Genomic DNA, 17,160 nt, shown 5'->3' with positions numbered 1-17,160 from the left:
CAACAGCTACTAAAAGAAAACAAACACCCTCGAAAGCAGACGTGGACCAGCTCCACTGGAGGAGTAACTCTGCTCCTCGGATGTTGTGCTACTTACATCATCATCACGCAGAGGAGTCCTAGTTACCTGCGCACCATTGCCCTGGTGTGCTCCGGAGTAAGAGACAAGTGATTTCTAGAGTTGTTTAGCTTATTAAAGGAGAAAAATAAATAGGATGCACCTTGTGAACGCAGCGGATCACGAACACGTTCAGGGAGGGTGTGGGAACAGCGACTCTCTCAGTAACACAAGAGGAGCAACCCGAGCGCAAATCATCCCACTCGCATCCGAGCGAGCGCAGGCGATTTGTACAGGACGCACTGAACTCAAGGAGTGATAAGTGCTGCCAGCTGATGGTGAGGAATTCACCGTGAAACAGCCTCAGAGGCAACGCTTGCGGGGCAATCAGGTGCAGACGGCACACAGCATCATCTTCCCACCATCCAGGAGTTTGGAGTTAGACATCAGTTGCTTTAACATCACAGGTTGGAGAAAATTATCTTAAAAATAACATAAATCTTGACCAAGCAGTTTCCTACTGCTGGTGATTACAACCCTTATTCAGTATGTGACCATATTATGTGCCAGAAGGAGGGATGACCCCACCAGAGAGTTTGTCTTTGGGCTCACCCTATCTTCTCCATCCCAGTTGCCTGTGGCACTTGGGCTTCCCTGGAAGACAACGTCCCCTTTACACAAAGATGTTTGGAATGCAATGTTGTGGACCCACGCCTTGCTATTGCTTCATCCCTTACTGCCGAGACAAGTCATACGTATGCTGACAGGCTGGAGGCATTTCGCATCTGTTAATAGGGTCAATACTGATCCTCTGCCCTGCAAGGAGACTGGGGACAGGGACTGCTTGTTCCAGAAGACGGCGGGAAAGAAAAAGAACCAAAAAACAACTCACAAACACCCTGAAGGCTGGTTTTCAGCTCCATGAAGTTTCTTTTATGACGTTCAGACAATAAGTGAGTAACACTAACTTGCGACTTGCTTAAAGGATGTACCTAACTCCAAAACTTCTCTGAACAGAAAACTCAGATGCCTTTCTGAAGACAAATAACTAAAGCACAATGCAGGATGGATCCAATACAGCCTGTGGAGAACGCAGTGATACTCTGCTGACCTTAAAAGCCAAACTAAATCCTTACACAAAACTTTCAGTCTTATGGAGCAGCAAACATTGCGGTGACTGCTAATGAAACCGTGCTTTGATCAATTCAGTACACATATCAAAATATTTCTGTTGCTACCCCTGCTTTATTAGACCTTGGTCCTTTGCCTTTCTGGGCTCTGCTTAGCACGGGACTAAGCTGGAGCCCAGTCTCAAGGCAGCTCTGCTTTGTGCTGACACATTAACAAGTGCCGAAAAGCGATTTTGCTGCCAAGCACAACCTGCTGCAATCACCCCAAAATCATTAGGAAATTTGGAGTTACGTGCCAACTCTTGTCAAAATCTGCTGTCAGATGATTTTTAAAGATGTCTTCATCACAGCAGCACTAGGAACAGAGCTAAACATGCAGTTGCTAAAGTTTCTTTGGTGATATAAAGGTACAAAAAGGGATTTTATCAGGTTCTTTTACTGCATGACATCAAGAGAAAACAACAAGAGGGCCGAACACAAGATTTCCCCTTTTTTGTTCAAAATCAAGGGAGAACTGGCTAAGCCAACGTAACATAATTAAAACACTGTTTAAATTGTGCTGATGGACTAAACCCACATCAAAACAGATGCTGTTGTGTACACAAATCACCAGAACCAGGATAATTGTTTCGATGGACCATTAGGACCAGTCAGAAATGTAACTCTCACCTCTCTAAGGGTCTTACCTGAATTTAGCCGGACTTCTGTGGATATTTAAAAATGAAAAGATTTTGAGAAATCTCCAAGCTGTTGCCACACTTAAGCAAATACATAACTGTACTAATAATAACGCTTAGAAAATAGATTGTGGGGTTTATGTTTTTTATCTAATCCCCCCCAGTTGTGGCCGCACGCTGAAAGTGTCGGTCCCGCTCCAGTTGGCCTTAGATTTGCTGCTCTGTGCATTGAACTCAGCTGTGAGATTAATGGGTTTAGCAAGTTGATCTGAGGGGAAACCACTCTTTTCGGTTTATTTCTTGCAAGTTGGTTTTCCATCGGAGCAACTTGCCGAGTCAGCTCACCGCGTAGCCACGGCGCCTCTGTACCTGGTGTGAGTAAAGTGGTAGGAGTGTGTGAGTAGGGATGGAGGGAAGGGCAGGACGACTCTTGGTGAGAGCGGCTGTCAGATAAAGTTTCCAGATAAACTGTCTGATAAAGTTTCGAGGGAAGCTTCTATCAAAAAATAAAGAGGTTTTGGGAAAAAATAAAGCTCACCGCAAAAGCAAAGGCAGGAAAAACAAAAGCCCGCCCCTCTGCAAAGTGAACCAGCCAGCTGAGTTCTACTCACCGTTGAAAGGGTTAATCTTCTTCGAGATCCGTAAAGCAATCGATTCCTTCAGGTCTTTCTTCTTCACACACTGAATGCCCAGATTCTGAAAACTGAAGCATATGTGGCAGGATTTCAGCAATTAATGAAATCTTCAGTGTAGAATATGAAATAAACTGGTTTATGTTGACTAGTGTGATAACATACAGTATAAGAAATGGGGAAAGAAAAGCTTATTTGGCGGATGTAAAAGATCCGAAAAAGCAGGGATGACAGGTTTTTTAAAATAAGTAACAGAAGTGAAAAATACCAAAATAAAATTCTACAGAATGTCTTTATTAAGAATATATATTTCTATATTAAGAACTTACTCTGCAGGAAGCCTATAGTGATTTAGAAGTTAAATACTCAATATAAAGTGACAACGTTATCAATAAGCGCTAGTTAAGGTTTTGCCTTCCTGTTTTTCTCAGGGAATGTAACTTTCAACCACTATTTTAGAGGGTGGTTTTTTTTTTTGTCTTTTAAACCAGTACAAACAGGTTTTTAAATCTCCTGTAGTTATGGAAAAGTTCTGAAGAGCTGCAGCTCCTGATTTGCATACGAGCGCAGGTCACCCCAACGCAGGAGGTGGGGGGAGTCCCGACCGAGCTGACTCTTTCCCACATGGAAAAACCATGACATCATCAAAGCTGAGTGGATGTAAAGCAGGAAGTAAAAAAAAACACAACAGAAATAAATTATTAAAAGAAAAAAATAAGCCATGTTTCACGCTGTTACAATAAGCTCATGCCAACAATCATCCTTCTCCAGAAGGACCAGCAATTTCCCTTCCTTTGAAACTCCCAACCAAAGTTCTGTGCTTTAGTTGTGTCTAAACAAAACCACCTTAATGCACCTAAAGTTCCTGGCAGCACCTTCAGGAGCAATCCTGCATTTCCCTGCTCTCAACAACACTCCTGGCATGATGTTAAGGTTAATTTTCTTTGCTAGATTCGTTCTGTTCCGAGGTTCCCAAACTGTCTGTGATCAGGTTCCGCTCCCAGAACCTTTGTCCACCGGAGGAACGCACGAGTTTCCTTTTGAACCTGAACTTGAGATGGTGACACAGAGGAAAATAAAACCCAGGAGCATCTCCTCATTCACTAAAACACTGTGCCTTCATATTCTGCCTGCTGACATTCAAGATTTGTACTGTACATTGATGAGCAATCCTATTTTTATCTCTTCTTGTGGCTAGTGCTTTATTTAGGGCTTGATCACAGCCAATATTACTTTTTTCCCCCCCAGAATACCTGCTGTACCCCACAGATTGAGTCTGAAGCACACTTCAAGCTCAGCAACAGGTCTTGTTCTGTATTATTTCCACCCAGGCTCTCCAGCCATCCCCTATAAATTATCAAAGCCCATATGCAGTGCTGGTCTTGAAGAAAAGCTCTACCCATCTAAGCAAGGACATCACCACCCCTTTCGATCAGTGCAAACAAAGCTTCGTATGGAAAACAAAAACAGGCTTTTAAGCACCCTGTAATTCTCAGATTATAAACATATAGTTAAAGGCGCTGTCCCAGTGAAAGTGTCTGTTTTTGCTCAACAAAGGGCCGGACCGGAGGAGAAACTGTTGAGAGGGCCGCGGGGTTTCACATCAAGGCGAGCTGACAGGAAGCCAGCGAGATAACGAGAAGAGAGAGGGAGAAGTAGGAAGAGAGACCAAAAAATGAAAGGCGCGGAGAAAAAAAACCTATGATATCATCCATGTAGAGAGACAGCGAACTAGGAAGTAAAGATCTGAATATACAGGCAAGTCGCACATGCTCCAGCGTTCGTGTTTTTGCCTTGATGTCTTGGCCGGGGAGGGCTCCCATCGAGTTTAGGCAGCGGCACAAAGATCATTAAACCACAAGCGGAACAAAACGTTTTGTTCAACCGGAACTACAGGGGGAACTTTAAACAGGCAGAAGGCGGAGTAATTACTCAGAGCAGCCCCAAACCTGGGATTAATAATTCCACTCCTAAAAATTAAAAAAAAATAACACATTTTTGCTCCATTTGGGATGATCAGCAAGAGCAAACAGCCAGAACTATTACCAAGAGAGGATGTGTCCTGCTCACTAGTATTGTACGAGGCTTTTCTCCAACGTGGCCTCAAAGAGAAGAATGGGGAGACTGAGTCACCAGCCACAAAAAGGAAAATGACTTTAAACATCCAGATCCAATTACGGATCGTACTGTTCTTTCATCTTAAAGCAACCAATGATTTGTTAAAAAAAAAAAAAATTAAAAATTAGTGTACCGATGCTGGAAACATTTCAAAGAGAATGTTTTGAGCCTCCTCACACCAGGATCTCCAATGTCAAGCTCAACCGGAGCTCAGAGATTTGCATTATCAGTAAAACAAAAGTAGCCCACTTGCTATTTTGTATTAAATTGAGAGGCTTATAACCTAACAATATGGAGAAAAACGGATGGATATAGCAAACAATCATGAGTGCCTTTAATGGGAGACATGGCATGATGTTCAAGAACAGGATTTGATGCACACATTCATGGAGACAAAACCAAAATTCGCATATAATTTGCAGAGCATCCCAGTGCTTTTTGGCATCACACCCCGCAACAGCCTCTCTGCGGACTTGCCTTGCGCTTACACACTTAACTCTTGTGCAACAAAATGCCAAGAGGAAAAACAATCATCAGTGTCTCCCTGTATCCGGTGAACAGTCACATATAACCAGAAAAGGTGTGAAGCAATTGGGTTTCTGCTTTTTGTTTTTTAATTGCTTTGGGTCAGCACGCACAGAGCTGAGAGCAGGAAGTGGGACGGGCTGGAGGGACAGACGCCCTTCAACTTCGCGTGAAGAACCTTGATTTGAGAAGACCAAGTGGAAGCTGCTGAACAGATGGTCAGAGGAAGGTGCAAGGACCCAGAACAGTGCGAGATACTCACAGCTGCCTTTTAGACAAGGTTACTTGCAGGGAAGGCGACAGGACTGAGGTTACGACAATCAAGATGGGAGGTAAGCACCTGAAGGGACAGCCCTACCTTTCTAAAGAGGTGTCACAATGGGGAAAAAATTAGAGGAATTACATTTACTAATCCTTTCCTACCATTTGCCAATTAGGACGGCATTGTGAACAGAGCTAAAAACCATAAACTAATAAAACCGTTAGCATCCGTACCAGCAAGACAGTACATTCAACACGCCACGTGCCAGCTGAATCCATCTGCAGCACGTTCACGATCACTGGAGCCTGGGCTGGATGTTGAAGCAGCTTCTCCACTGTTACAACACTTTATTTCACCATCGAGCAACCATCATCTTCAAACAGACTATGTGCCTTCAGTTCTCTCCTTTAATAGCGTTCTACTGTCTAAATCCACGTAAGTGTGGAGTAATATCACTAACATCAACAGAATCCCATCAGCCTGAGAGCAGTGTGTAACAGCTAGTTATATGCTGAAATACTGACCTCATCTTCTTCCCAGTTCAGTTATGTTTACCCCAAAGCCTACTTGCAAATTTACTACATCGCAAACTGTGAACCACAGGCAGCTTATCAACTGTAAATTCCCCTCTCTAGCAATAATCACTCGGCTTTTGTTGGCAGTTTACTCTGCTTTTGCTTCATTACATAAGACTTGGTAAACTCAGAGGAAACACAATCAAATACAACGGTATTGTAGATATTCTTAATATCCCGCTGAATAGCACTGAGAACTGCATCTCGTACAGAGCCTGAATTTTTCCTTAGCATCCACGAGTAAATCCTTCCCTAGTATCCTTGCTCCACAAAATTGGGCTTGAGCAGAATCTGGATTTTGACTCAAAAAAACCCCCAACCTAAACAAATAGCAACACCAGTAACAACTACCAACACGTTTTGAGATGTGTCACAGCCATTATCTTCTTGATGACGTGACGCTCAGCCACTTTCTCCACCACTTTCCAGAAAGTCCAAATAGAATTCCCAGGGAAGATGTGAACTTCCCTAAATCTCTCATCACCGTGACGTACTAATTCTAAGGTTGTTGTTACCCATTCTATTACTCATCAGTTTCACATGTAGGAGAGAGTCATGCTCAAGAGTAAGAAGGGTTACTGAACAAGGCTAAAAAAAGGAAACAAGTGGGAGAAAGGAAAAGGAGGGACACTGGGAGAATGAAAAAATAAAGAAAGGAGAGAAAAGGGTGATCGGAAAAGGACCAAAGATGAGTGTGTTGAGTATTGAAAAAGAAGAAAATACTTCAAAGAGAAGTTGGCCTCTCTCTGAGATGGATTAGCAAACCTCAAAGGCAGCATACTAATTGCCCTTTTAGTCACTATTCAGAGTTTTAAAACATAAGATTAGCAAATCACTTGCATAATTAATCGAACTCCCAAGCAACGCCCATTACTCACGACAGGACTCGGCGTTCCGGCCCAAACTCGGCTTCGTAGTAGCCATCTCTGCAGTCTTTGCCAACCAGATCGTGAGGGTGCGGCTTGTAGGGCTCGTTCTTCGTCACCAATGTCGTTCTGATTTTGACTTTTCCAAAATAGTTCAGAATCTGCAAAAAATGTGGGATATTTTCTAGATTTTAGATACTGGGGCTAGTAAACTACCCACACGTAACTGAAAATGCATTTTATCCTAAAATGTTCTATGGGAGAAATACCACAGCTAAGAAAATGCCATTATTGTTTCATAAAAGTTTCGTTCATTCCATTTCAGTTCTGTTCATTTCACACTAAAAATACAAACAAAACAACCCAAAAAAACCCAACTATTTGGCAAAATAGTGAAAAGTGATTTTTTTTTCCGTAAGTATATCTCATCTATTTCAGAAAATCAAACAACACACTTCACCTGCTAGTTTTGCCAAAGCAGCTGGTTATTCATGACAATAAAATTTTGTTAGTGCCAGCATTTCACATTCAATCCGTTCAGTTCTCTTAAATTACCCTCCTGCCGGAACGGGAAGGAAGTCTGAATGGCTCTAAAGCATCTTTTGTGTTTGTTTTTGTTTTGAGGTTGGAGATCTATTGCTTCACCATCTTACCAGTTGAATTCATCCCCGTGCAAAAGGGCAGGGTAATACAGAAGCTTAGACCTAAAACAGCTCGTAATGTTGCGAGACAAAATGCTAACAGGACATATTTCATTACAATGGAAGATGCAAAACTCTGCGTAGGTGACCACATACAAATGCATATTGAAGGACAGGCCTAGCTCCAAAGATCTTGGGATAAAAACTCCTAAAGCCTCAGGGATAAGGATGTTAACCTGTGCATGGAACTCTAAATACGGAAAGAGGATCTTAACAGATAGAGCATGCCATAATCTTCTAGGAAGTCTTTCTTTAATTCTCAGATGTATATTGAATCTTATATTCAAGAGGGGTGCTAACCCTTCATAGAAATCACCGGCTTAATTCAATGCAGGTTTCTCAGGTGCATGAAAGTCTTTCCTCATGCTGACGGCTACCAGTGAAGTCACCAAGGGTTGCGTGGGCGAGTGAAAAAAAAACACAGTTTGGCCTAAATTGTTTGAAGTGTAACAACTTGAAAGCAAATACTGGCTCAGGCACACAATTGTGCAGAGGCGAGCTCTCCTCCTCCACTTCCCCTGCCCTGGAACCAAATGTTCCTCTCCTCCTTCAGCCCTTTCTCTCTTTCCTCCTGAGACTCCAAGGACCTTCTTCAGCTGAGACCTCAAGCCTTTGACTTGACCCATGCTCTTCTAGCTTCCATCATCTGCTAGCTTCTTCAGCCTCCCATTTGCTTCCTTTCTCAGCCTTCATACAAGCCACCGCTAGTTTTCACCCTTAAAATAAAGCCTCCACTGCTCCTTCACCTTCTCCAACTATTACATCATTTGTCCCTCATTTCACGCCCCGTCCCTTGAACCCGAAGCCTGAGCTGGCCACTTCTGATTCTCCAGTTCCTCCTTGATGTTCTTCAGCACAACCACACCACAAAATTCAATCTCTTCCTGGCCCCTCTGTTCTCATCCTCATTGATGTTTCCACCTCTAGAGGGGACTCCCCTAGTAGCTCATCAGCACTAAATCCTCCTACGGGCTTCAGGGAGGCAGGAATTCACCTAGAAATCACCTGCTATCGTTAACAATCAGCTCTGTCATCAACAGTCACCTTTAAAAAAATAACAGACTACAGCCAGGATGGGTCACCTACCGTGTCCCGTCTTCCCTTTGGGTTCTGGCTGCACCTTCACGTGCAGCACAGCCCAGAATAAAAGGAATCAAAGCCTTACACTGTCTGTTCAACTTCTGCCCTGACACAGCCTTAGGCTGAGAGTTTGAAAGGATTTACTCTTGCCAGTAGCCTACGTAGTTCCTTGTTCAACTGCTAAGAGTGCTGTGAAAAGAAAAAAAAAGTCTGGCAAGATCTCTATTTCCTGCATTCCTTAACTAAATCTGGCACAGTGATAGTCAAGGGGAGGACCTTGTTTGCTTCTTCCCTCAGTAATTCTGGCTTGAGGGCTAGACCAGCTTCCAAAGGTGCTTTATGTAGCAGAGGCTCGCTCTGCCGCACAACACAACTGCCAACATTACCTTTCTCAGACTCTCCCTCTTCTTATACAACTTTTATTCCTCAGCCTAAAATGTCGCATATTTTTCAGATTCCATGTCCTCTGCATCTGTTCTTTTTCTGCTGTGATTCCAGAGACTCTGTCTTTGGCTCTGCTTATTTTTTTAATACTTGCACGCACCGCAAACGCAGATACACATCTTCTGCTCCTGGGCACTGTGATGCACTGCAAGATGGCAAGTACTTCTAACTGCCCATTTAGATTTGAGCTTTCTCTTCTAATCTCACCTCTGAAAGATCTTCTCCAAACTGAAAGGGCTTAAGGAAACCCTAGCAACTTAAACTTCAAATAGGAGACATTCCTTTGTCCCACAGATGAAAACTACTGCCAAAGCACTTCCACCCCAGCTCCACCATTTGTATCTTTGTCCCTGCTTTGATCAGAGCGGCTACGGCTGCCCCGAGTCCCTTCATTCTGGGATTCCCAACCTATCCATACCGCGACCACCCAACCTGGCTTCATTGCAGGTGTTCTGACCACATAATTCCCCTTTCTCAGCTCATTTTTAAGTTCTGTATCCCGTTCTGACTTCACGTACTCCATAGCAGTTTCTTTTGCAGAGCCTAATCGCCAATCACTGGCTGCAAATCACTTTCTTTCTTTGCTCACTTGTACAAAGTTGCGCCCAGCAGCTTTTCAAATTTTGTACACAAACTCCTTCAGAGCTCTTCCAAAATTCATACCGCAGCCCAAACAGTAAAAACAAAGCCAAGTCACATAACTAAGAAAGCAGAACAAATGTGCATACAGAAAAAGCTAATAATGAATGGTTCCCAGACAATGAGTAAGTTCACTGAGTTCCCTCTCTACCAGCACTTGTTAACTACCTGTACACCTTCTCCTCTTCTTCTAAATTTGAACAAAATCTTTAATGACTAGGAGCAATGAACTCTTTTTTCCACTCTGTTGCAACAGCATTTGCATGTCAAGGAAAGAATAACAGAACATGAAATTAAAAAAGTATTTTATTTACTGCACCAAGTCCAACGCATGGCTACACCACACTGTTAATGTGGGCAATGGTAATTCATGGATAAAAGCAATATTTACCTGGATGGAAGGGAACGTCTTATTGTTTTCAGTGCTGTGTTCTCCCGGAATGCTGCCTGCCGATCTTCCCTCGCATTTGTATCTGAAACGCATCCCCCTCTGCCTGGGTTGTTCAAATATTTCAATGTAGGGCTCAGGGCCACCTTAAAAACAAAACGTTTTCAATATTAGCATGCAGCAGATGTAAGGATTAGACGATCTACACTCTTTGATTGGTATTACCATCTTTCCACTCAGTCTGCCTTTTCAGGCAATCAACTCCTTATGTACATGCACACATTGAAGGTGGGGGGCAAGGGGAGGGAACAGATTTTAAATGAAGCCTCAGGAATCAGTGCCATCCAACTCATTAGCAAAGGGTGCTCTCGCCCCCATCTCACCTACAACTTAACTTCTTTTAGCTATTAGAGAGCATGTGTCTGATGAAAGGGGATTTTATACAACAGGAAACAAATCATTATTTTGCGGGAAAGGTTGATATTTTAATGATAAGACACTTTTAGGAATGGTTGTCTTCTCAAAATACAGGTACTGCCAAAACGATGATCTCTTAAATGTCCTCTGAAAGGGAAGATGTTTCATCAGAATTGATTGATTCAGTTCCTCTTATAGTGAAGCAGCAACTATGCAAATTATGAAAAAAAACCCAACCCTACCAGGTTAAATATTTATCACTGTGGGCTCAGAAAATACCCAGTTGTTGGTATTGAATTCTCCATCTTGAGCTGCCCACCTCCCACAGGACCAGCTTCTAGTTACAGTACCTCCCCAGACAACGAAACCTCAGTAGAAACTATTAGGCAGTTGTCCAAAAAAAGAGGTTTTCAGGAAACATGAGTGATAGACAAGAATAAGAGACAGCAGAACTCTTAAATGGAGAGGGTTAGAAAGACACTAACTTTGCAAGAGTGTAAGTACTGCTCAAGTTACTTTTTATTACCAGACAGTAACAAGCTATTTAATATATCTCACTGAGAACATCAAACAGGATAGTCAATCAGTGACAACATTGGGATGGCATGTGAAAAGCAAATAATAGAGGGTAAGTAAATATTGTAGATGTTGAATCATCATGGTGTTGCACGATCAGAAGAACATAGCTTATGGAAATGTCTACTGAGCTCTCTGTCATCTTCATATAATAGCATCTTCCTCGAGCGAGGCTGAGCATCACAAACAAGAATGACAGGCAGCATGCTGTGGCACAGCACTGAAAAAAGTGTTTGGATTTCAACATAATAAACAAAATAGTTATTAAATATATTGAAAGCGCTAAAGGGGTAAAAGATCCCCTACTTCCTTTTGGCCAAGCTCTAGACAGCCTCAGGTCCACAGCATATAATTTTGGCAAAGAGGTGGATTCCAATTTGAACTCCAGAACAGAAGTTTCTCTTCTGTTGGCCCTGCAATGACTTGGGTACAACCTGCCAACACAAGGCTTTAACTTTAAGCAGGGGATTTGTTGAAGGCAAAACATTTCCAGTGCTGCAGCAGTTCATCCTCAAAGTAGGAGAAGATTATAACCTAAATGATGAAGTAATTAAGAGAAGGGATGGAAAGAACTGCATCTCTGAGATGTCTGTTGGAATTGCCTTCAACAACACGTGCCTTTTCAAAACCTCAATGCCATTTAAAAAGGCACAATGCATTTCAACTCCAGGCTATATTTGCTGCCAAACATTTGAGAACTATGGTTTAGGACTCTCTATATTCCTTTCTAACAATTTATCAAAATGCAGTATCTAAACCAATCACCTCCCATCAAGTAGATTTTAAATAATTTTCTGAAAATAGTCCATGAGCTATCATGTTAAATAGACATGAGCCACTACTCTAGGTCCAGTTACTTACAAGGATGGTCCCCTTCCCAGATACTTGCCATATCTCACCCAACCCTCCTTTAGGTAAGCTTTGCATATTTTCTATTTCTGGAAAATAAACAAGTCCATCAAAAGGGAGGGGAGACAGATATTGATAACAAAAAAGCCTAGAAATGATGTAAAGCTGGTTTCAAAGAGAACGCAGAAGCCTGAGCTGCTCACAAAGCCAAGCCTGCACACCAGCATATGGCTACTTAACTTTCACATTTAAATTCACTTACATGACTGTATTTACCAGCCCAGTGGACCAGACAACAGATGACTTCTGCCAGCAGTGATGAGCAGCTGCTGCAGATCGGTCAGCCTCCCATTGCCATCATGCAATTGAGTAGAGAACCTCACCTTTCCCTTCCTACGTAACGCAGCAGGCCACAAACACCGGCACGTACCTATATACTAAATTAGAACTCTATTTTAGAAGGTATAATGACAAAATTGCAGCAAAGTGCCTACTAATCATCTCACTTTGGAGGTGCACACGCTTACATAGGTGCTAACCAGACGCACAGGACACCCACGTATATTACGTATGTCAAAACCAGCCAGAGCCTTGCTGTTCGAAACTACTATAGAACACAATCACTTCAAGCCTTGAACTCTCTCTGCTTTAACCAATAATTTCCCTTCACGCTCTATCAACGCTTGCTTAGGAGGATTTTTTTCTCACCTATTAAGAGCACTTTATTTTAAAACTCTGCGCTCCGTGATCTTTACAGGGCTGTGGCCGAAATAAGTGGCATTGAAGGCAAAGCCGCTGCCTAACAGCAGGTGTGTTTGTGGGAAAGTAAAGCTCAATGACGCGGCTGCCTCCAGAGATTAAACATTAAACTTCATTTTATCTCGCTTCTCTCTCACTCTATTTAACAATCACGTTATCATCTCTACCCCGATTATCAATGCCATCATGTTTTGTGTAGAGAGGAAACACATCAAAGTGTTTTGTGCGAACTAAAGGTATTATCAGCGCTCTGCAGCAAAGAAGGGGGCTGTTCAGTGTTCCCCATTTCTGTAAACCAGCAACGCGCTTCTGAAGCGACCGGGCTTAACTATTTCCCAATCTGCTCTCACACAGAGGTCTGGTGGCTCCCACGCTGTCGCTAACGACCTGTCCTCATCAGGTCGCGCCCTGTTTGTCAAACAAACACGAGCTACGGCAAAACACAAACTCTCTTTCGCTAATTCTGGCAGAGAAACGCACAGCTACTCCTATTACCTACCTGCCCACAACTACTCGGAGAAGCATCTGAAATGGAAGAAAGGCAAAAAATGTAGCTAATCCTTCATCTAAGTGCTTAAGAGTCTAATTTGCATTTGTAATTGGTTATAATTGCCTATACGCTGCTAGCAATAGAAACATTACACTACAGATTACAACCTGCCTCTTGTTCTTTTTGTTATAAAATTGTTTATTCCCGCCATGCCCTGAATAATGCACTAACTAATTTAAAAGAGAATCCAGTAGATCGAGTGTCCCAATTACAAATCCAAAAAAAACCCCAGTAACAGTCCAAGAGTTCAGGCACCTTATACTCATTCAAGAACTGAAGGTTGGTTTATTTTAAGCCATTCTGGGCAATACAAAAAGGAACAAAAGGACAACCCCAAACAACACTTCCATCAGACCTCTCCGTGATGAGAAATCTGGGCTGGTTCAGAGACACGGCCTGTGCCATTAGGGGAGGAAGTGTGACACGCGCTGTCACCGAGCAAAGCGACAATAGGATCAAGGGTTTGGGATCCAGGGTTTGACAGTGGGACCAAGGGTTTGTACGTTTTGTCGTGTCCCTTTGCCCAAAGAAAAGGGGCTCTGGAGGGACTACACAAGTTGTAACTTTCTTGCTCAACTGGAAGCACCCTGTGAACAGACTCGCCAGCAACATCTGCATGTGAAAGCGAAGCAGCTGTGGGGCTTTGTGGAAGATGTGAAAGTATCACCGAAACCCTCCGGCCCCAGACACAGATGGGAGAAGCGCTGCCCTTGCACTTGGACGTCACTGCTGACCCTACGTTGTCCGCAGCAACCGCCGCTTCTGAAAAGCCAGAGCAAACATCTACACGCTTATAACCCCCTGCAACACCTCAGGCAAGACAGACGATGGTGGAAGATTTGTTACATGGCATGTTCTAGCTCAGTCTATAATAATTAAAGCATAAATTCTTAATTTAGAAAGAGTAATCTACCTAGGACTCCGTAAACCGTACAGATTCTAACAGGGAGACAAAACTGCTCATGAACTTCCTCTTTACTATCGTATTACACTACAGAACAGTAACCAGAAGAGGAAAAAAAAGAAAAGCAACTACGAAAGCTAGCTAGTACCAGGAAGTTATGAACTTCCCCTACTGAAAAATTCCTTATCTGGTTCCTAATTACACTGAAAATACATTAAGACTTGAAAAAAGAAAATAAATAATAAGGTGCTATCTCCTGCTTCAGTTTTGCCACTCTAAACCACGTAACATTTAAACGACACCTTTGTACAAATCCGGTTGTTTTCTCTCTCTGTTGATAGCACACATGTATTTAACGGGAGTAAAGTTCATACTTTGCTAAGTGGTAACAGAACACACACACCTAAGTTTTGAGGCTGGAAAGCATCTTTCCCCAGAAATGCTGTTCTAATTAATGCTGCCAAGGCTGAAGTTTTGGAACTTTTTTTTTTAAACCCTAAGAAAGATACCAGAGAGACACCTTCTGAAAGGATGACAAATTCAATTTAATTTAGCCTAATGAAACTTAATTCTGCTTTTTTTTTTCTGTAATTACTCACTGCATGACCCCTTATCTATACTACTCTGCATTTATGCCACCTCTGTTTCTTATTAATTTGCGTTCTCATTGGCAAGTTCCTGTGCGAGGAGGATCCTGCTGAGCATCAGTCTTTGGCCTGTTGATATCTCCTGCCCAGATACAAGACCCATGTGCTTATTTAACACCCAGACATTTTAATAACACAACTCTAAGGCTTAAAAGATCCAGGTGTTTAAAAGACTAAGCCTAAAAGATCCAGGTGTTTAAAAGAATGTAGATGAGGTTCTTAGGGACAAAGTTTAGAGGCGGACTTGACAGTGTTAGATTAACGCTTGAACTCAATCTTAAAGGTCGTTTACAACCAAAAGGGTTCTATGATTTTATAACAGCCTTGGTGCAAACAACCCCATGATGTTTCTTCATTAACTTTTTTCATAAGCCTAGTTGACAAGCTACACAGACACGGATTTAATATCGCAAGCAGATGCCGGGATGACAGGGTAGGGGCACTGTCACCCTTTTTCGCGCTGTTACTCACCTCCCCCTGCCTATGGGCGGAAACCAACAGGGAGACAGAATCATAAAGTCATTTTGCTCAGAACAGACCCCAGGATCACCGAGTCCATTAACCTAACCAGGAGATGGTGGCAGATGGCGAAATGGTGGCAGAGGCGCCGCAAACCCTCCCTCCCAGCGCAAAAACACAAAACTCCGCGTTTCCCCTAAACCAGCAGCCGCTTTTTCGGCACCGCGGTTTGAGTAACACAAGGAGCAGGAAGGGCGGAGGGGTCTCCGGCTTCCCGCGGGGCACCGGGAGAAACGGGGCCGCTCCCCGGCCTCCCAAACCCATTCCCTGTCCCGTCCGCCCACCCCGTCCCGTCTCCCCGCTCACCGGCCATGCTGACAGCTCCGCGCCGCCGCTCCGGCCCTCCCCGCCCGGGCCCCGCACACCTCGGACGGACGGACCGACAGACAGATGAATACTGGCTCGGAGGGACGGCCGGGCCCGACTGACTCCCTCCCCTCCCGCTTGCGCTGCCGCGCCCCAGGGCCGCCCTTTTCAGGGGGAATTTCCCGGCGGGCGGACGTGCGCGGTGCCGCCCCCCGCCCCGGCCCGTCCCGCCGCCCGCCCCCGGGCCCGCCCGCACCGGAGCCTCGGCACAAATATCACCCCCCCCCGCCCCGCTTTTTCTCCGCGCACACGCAGTCGGTATTAACAGAAAACTTCATTTAGTGGTGTGTTAATAACAGTGGAGGAAAACCCATCAGCAACAAGGGGGTTAAAGCGCAGCGCGTCACTTAAAACTCTCGCAGAGTTTTCAGAGCATCGCGGACCCGAATGGGAAATGCAGCGGGGAGCTTGGAGCCGACACAGAAACATCGGGGAAAGGGGGTGGACACTGTGGGAACAGCCCCACAGCCCCAAATTCGGATGGGGTGGAGGAGTCAGTCAGGAACAAGCAAACCTAAGGGATAAAAAACACCTGTAAAGAGGGGGAGGCAAAGGAACAGCAAGCCCGCACGCAGCTGTGGTACAGGCTGCATTGAGCTAGCAATGATTTTAAATCTTAAAAAAAAAAATGTTAATTTCTGTCTTAAATCTTTACCACCACATGTAAAAATGCAGTTAAAGGAGTGGGTATTCTTGAAAATGACGCATTAATAAAATAACAAGAAAAGCCTCAAAGAGCACTCAAAATACATAACTGCTTGGGGTTTTTTAACTTTTTCCTCACTCTCCTTTCTTAAAGCAGAGATTATTGGGATGTATAGAAATGAACCACAGCAGAAGACGCTGTTCTTTAATCTGCAAATCCATACACTAACGCAGGTCGTTAAGCAGAAGAAACTGCCCAATGTTTGTTATTCTTCCTGCTCTGTGGCCCGTCTCAGCAGGACTTTGCTTTATAACCTTAATTTTGTCTGACTGTCATCACCGATAGTTATATATTTCCTATAAACAGAAATTATCTTTCTCCATCCTGCAAGTAAAACTTTTCTTATTTAAGATTCACAGTTCAGCATCTAAATAGAAATATTATGAGGATGGGTTTTAGAAAATGAAGCCATGAAGCTTGACTGATATACAGAGCCAGATGCTTAAGAGGACCCTGGGAAGAACAATACATGGTGTATATTCCTGGCACTGTTAAAACAATAGGATTGTTACACCCCTATCAAATCTATAACCAAAATCAGAATCTGAAGAATCCTACAGGGCACACCGAATAATCAAAATGTCCATGACATTAGCTCTAGAAGATTAAAGGGAAGAACAGCTACATGATTATATTTAGAGAGTATGCTGAAATAATTGTACAGTTGTGGGTTAGTTTCTCGCCAGAAGAATATGATTTTCTCATTGTATTTCCCACAGAAAGAAAAAAACAACAAAGGTACAAACCAGCAGTGCCCTAGAACTATGAGAAGT

The 17,160-nt window shown here is 43.4% G+C and overlaps 1 protein-coding gene across 2 annotated transcripts in view; it reads right to left on the bottom strand.

Annotated features, from left to right (window-relative positions):
- REL (REL proto-oncogene, NF-kB subunit) overlaps window positions 1–15,777 on the bottom strand; it is a 37,763-nt gene extending 21,986 nt beyond the window's left edge. For both annotated transcript variants that reach the window (XR_014183541.1, XM_082047732.1), the window contains exons 1-4: window positions 15,622–15,777; window positions 10,098–10,240; window positions 6,855–7,003; window positions 2,476–2,567 (exon numbers count right to left, since the gene is read on the bottom strand). Coding sequence is in view for 1 of the 2 variants with exons in the window: in XM_082047732.1 (XP_081903858.1) it covers window positions 2,476–2,567; window positions 6,855–7,003; window positions 10,098–10,240; window positions 15,622–15,628 (391 nt within the window). In the remaining variant the exon portion in view is untranslated. The remainder of the gene's footprint in view (window positions 1–2,475; window positions 2,568–6,854; window positions 7,004–10,097; window positions 10,241–15,621) is intronic.
- Window positions 15,778–17,160: the final 1,383 nt, after the last annotated feature.

The sequence above is a fragment of the Streptopelia decaocto genome (assembly GCF_964273445.1).
Source record: "Streptopelia decaocto genome assembly, chromosome: 3".
Classification (NCBI taxonomy): Eukaryota; Metazoa; Chordata; class Aves; order Columbiformes; family Columbidae; genus Streptopelia; species Streptopelia decaocto.
This window is presented reverse-complemented; position numbering and strand designations above follow the sequence as displayed.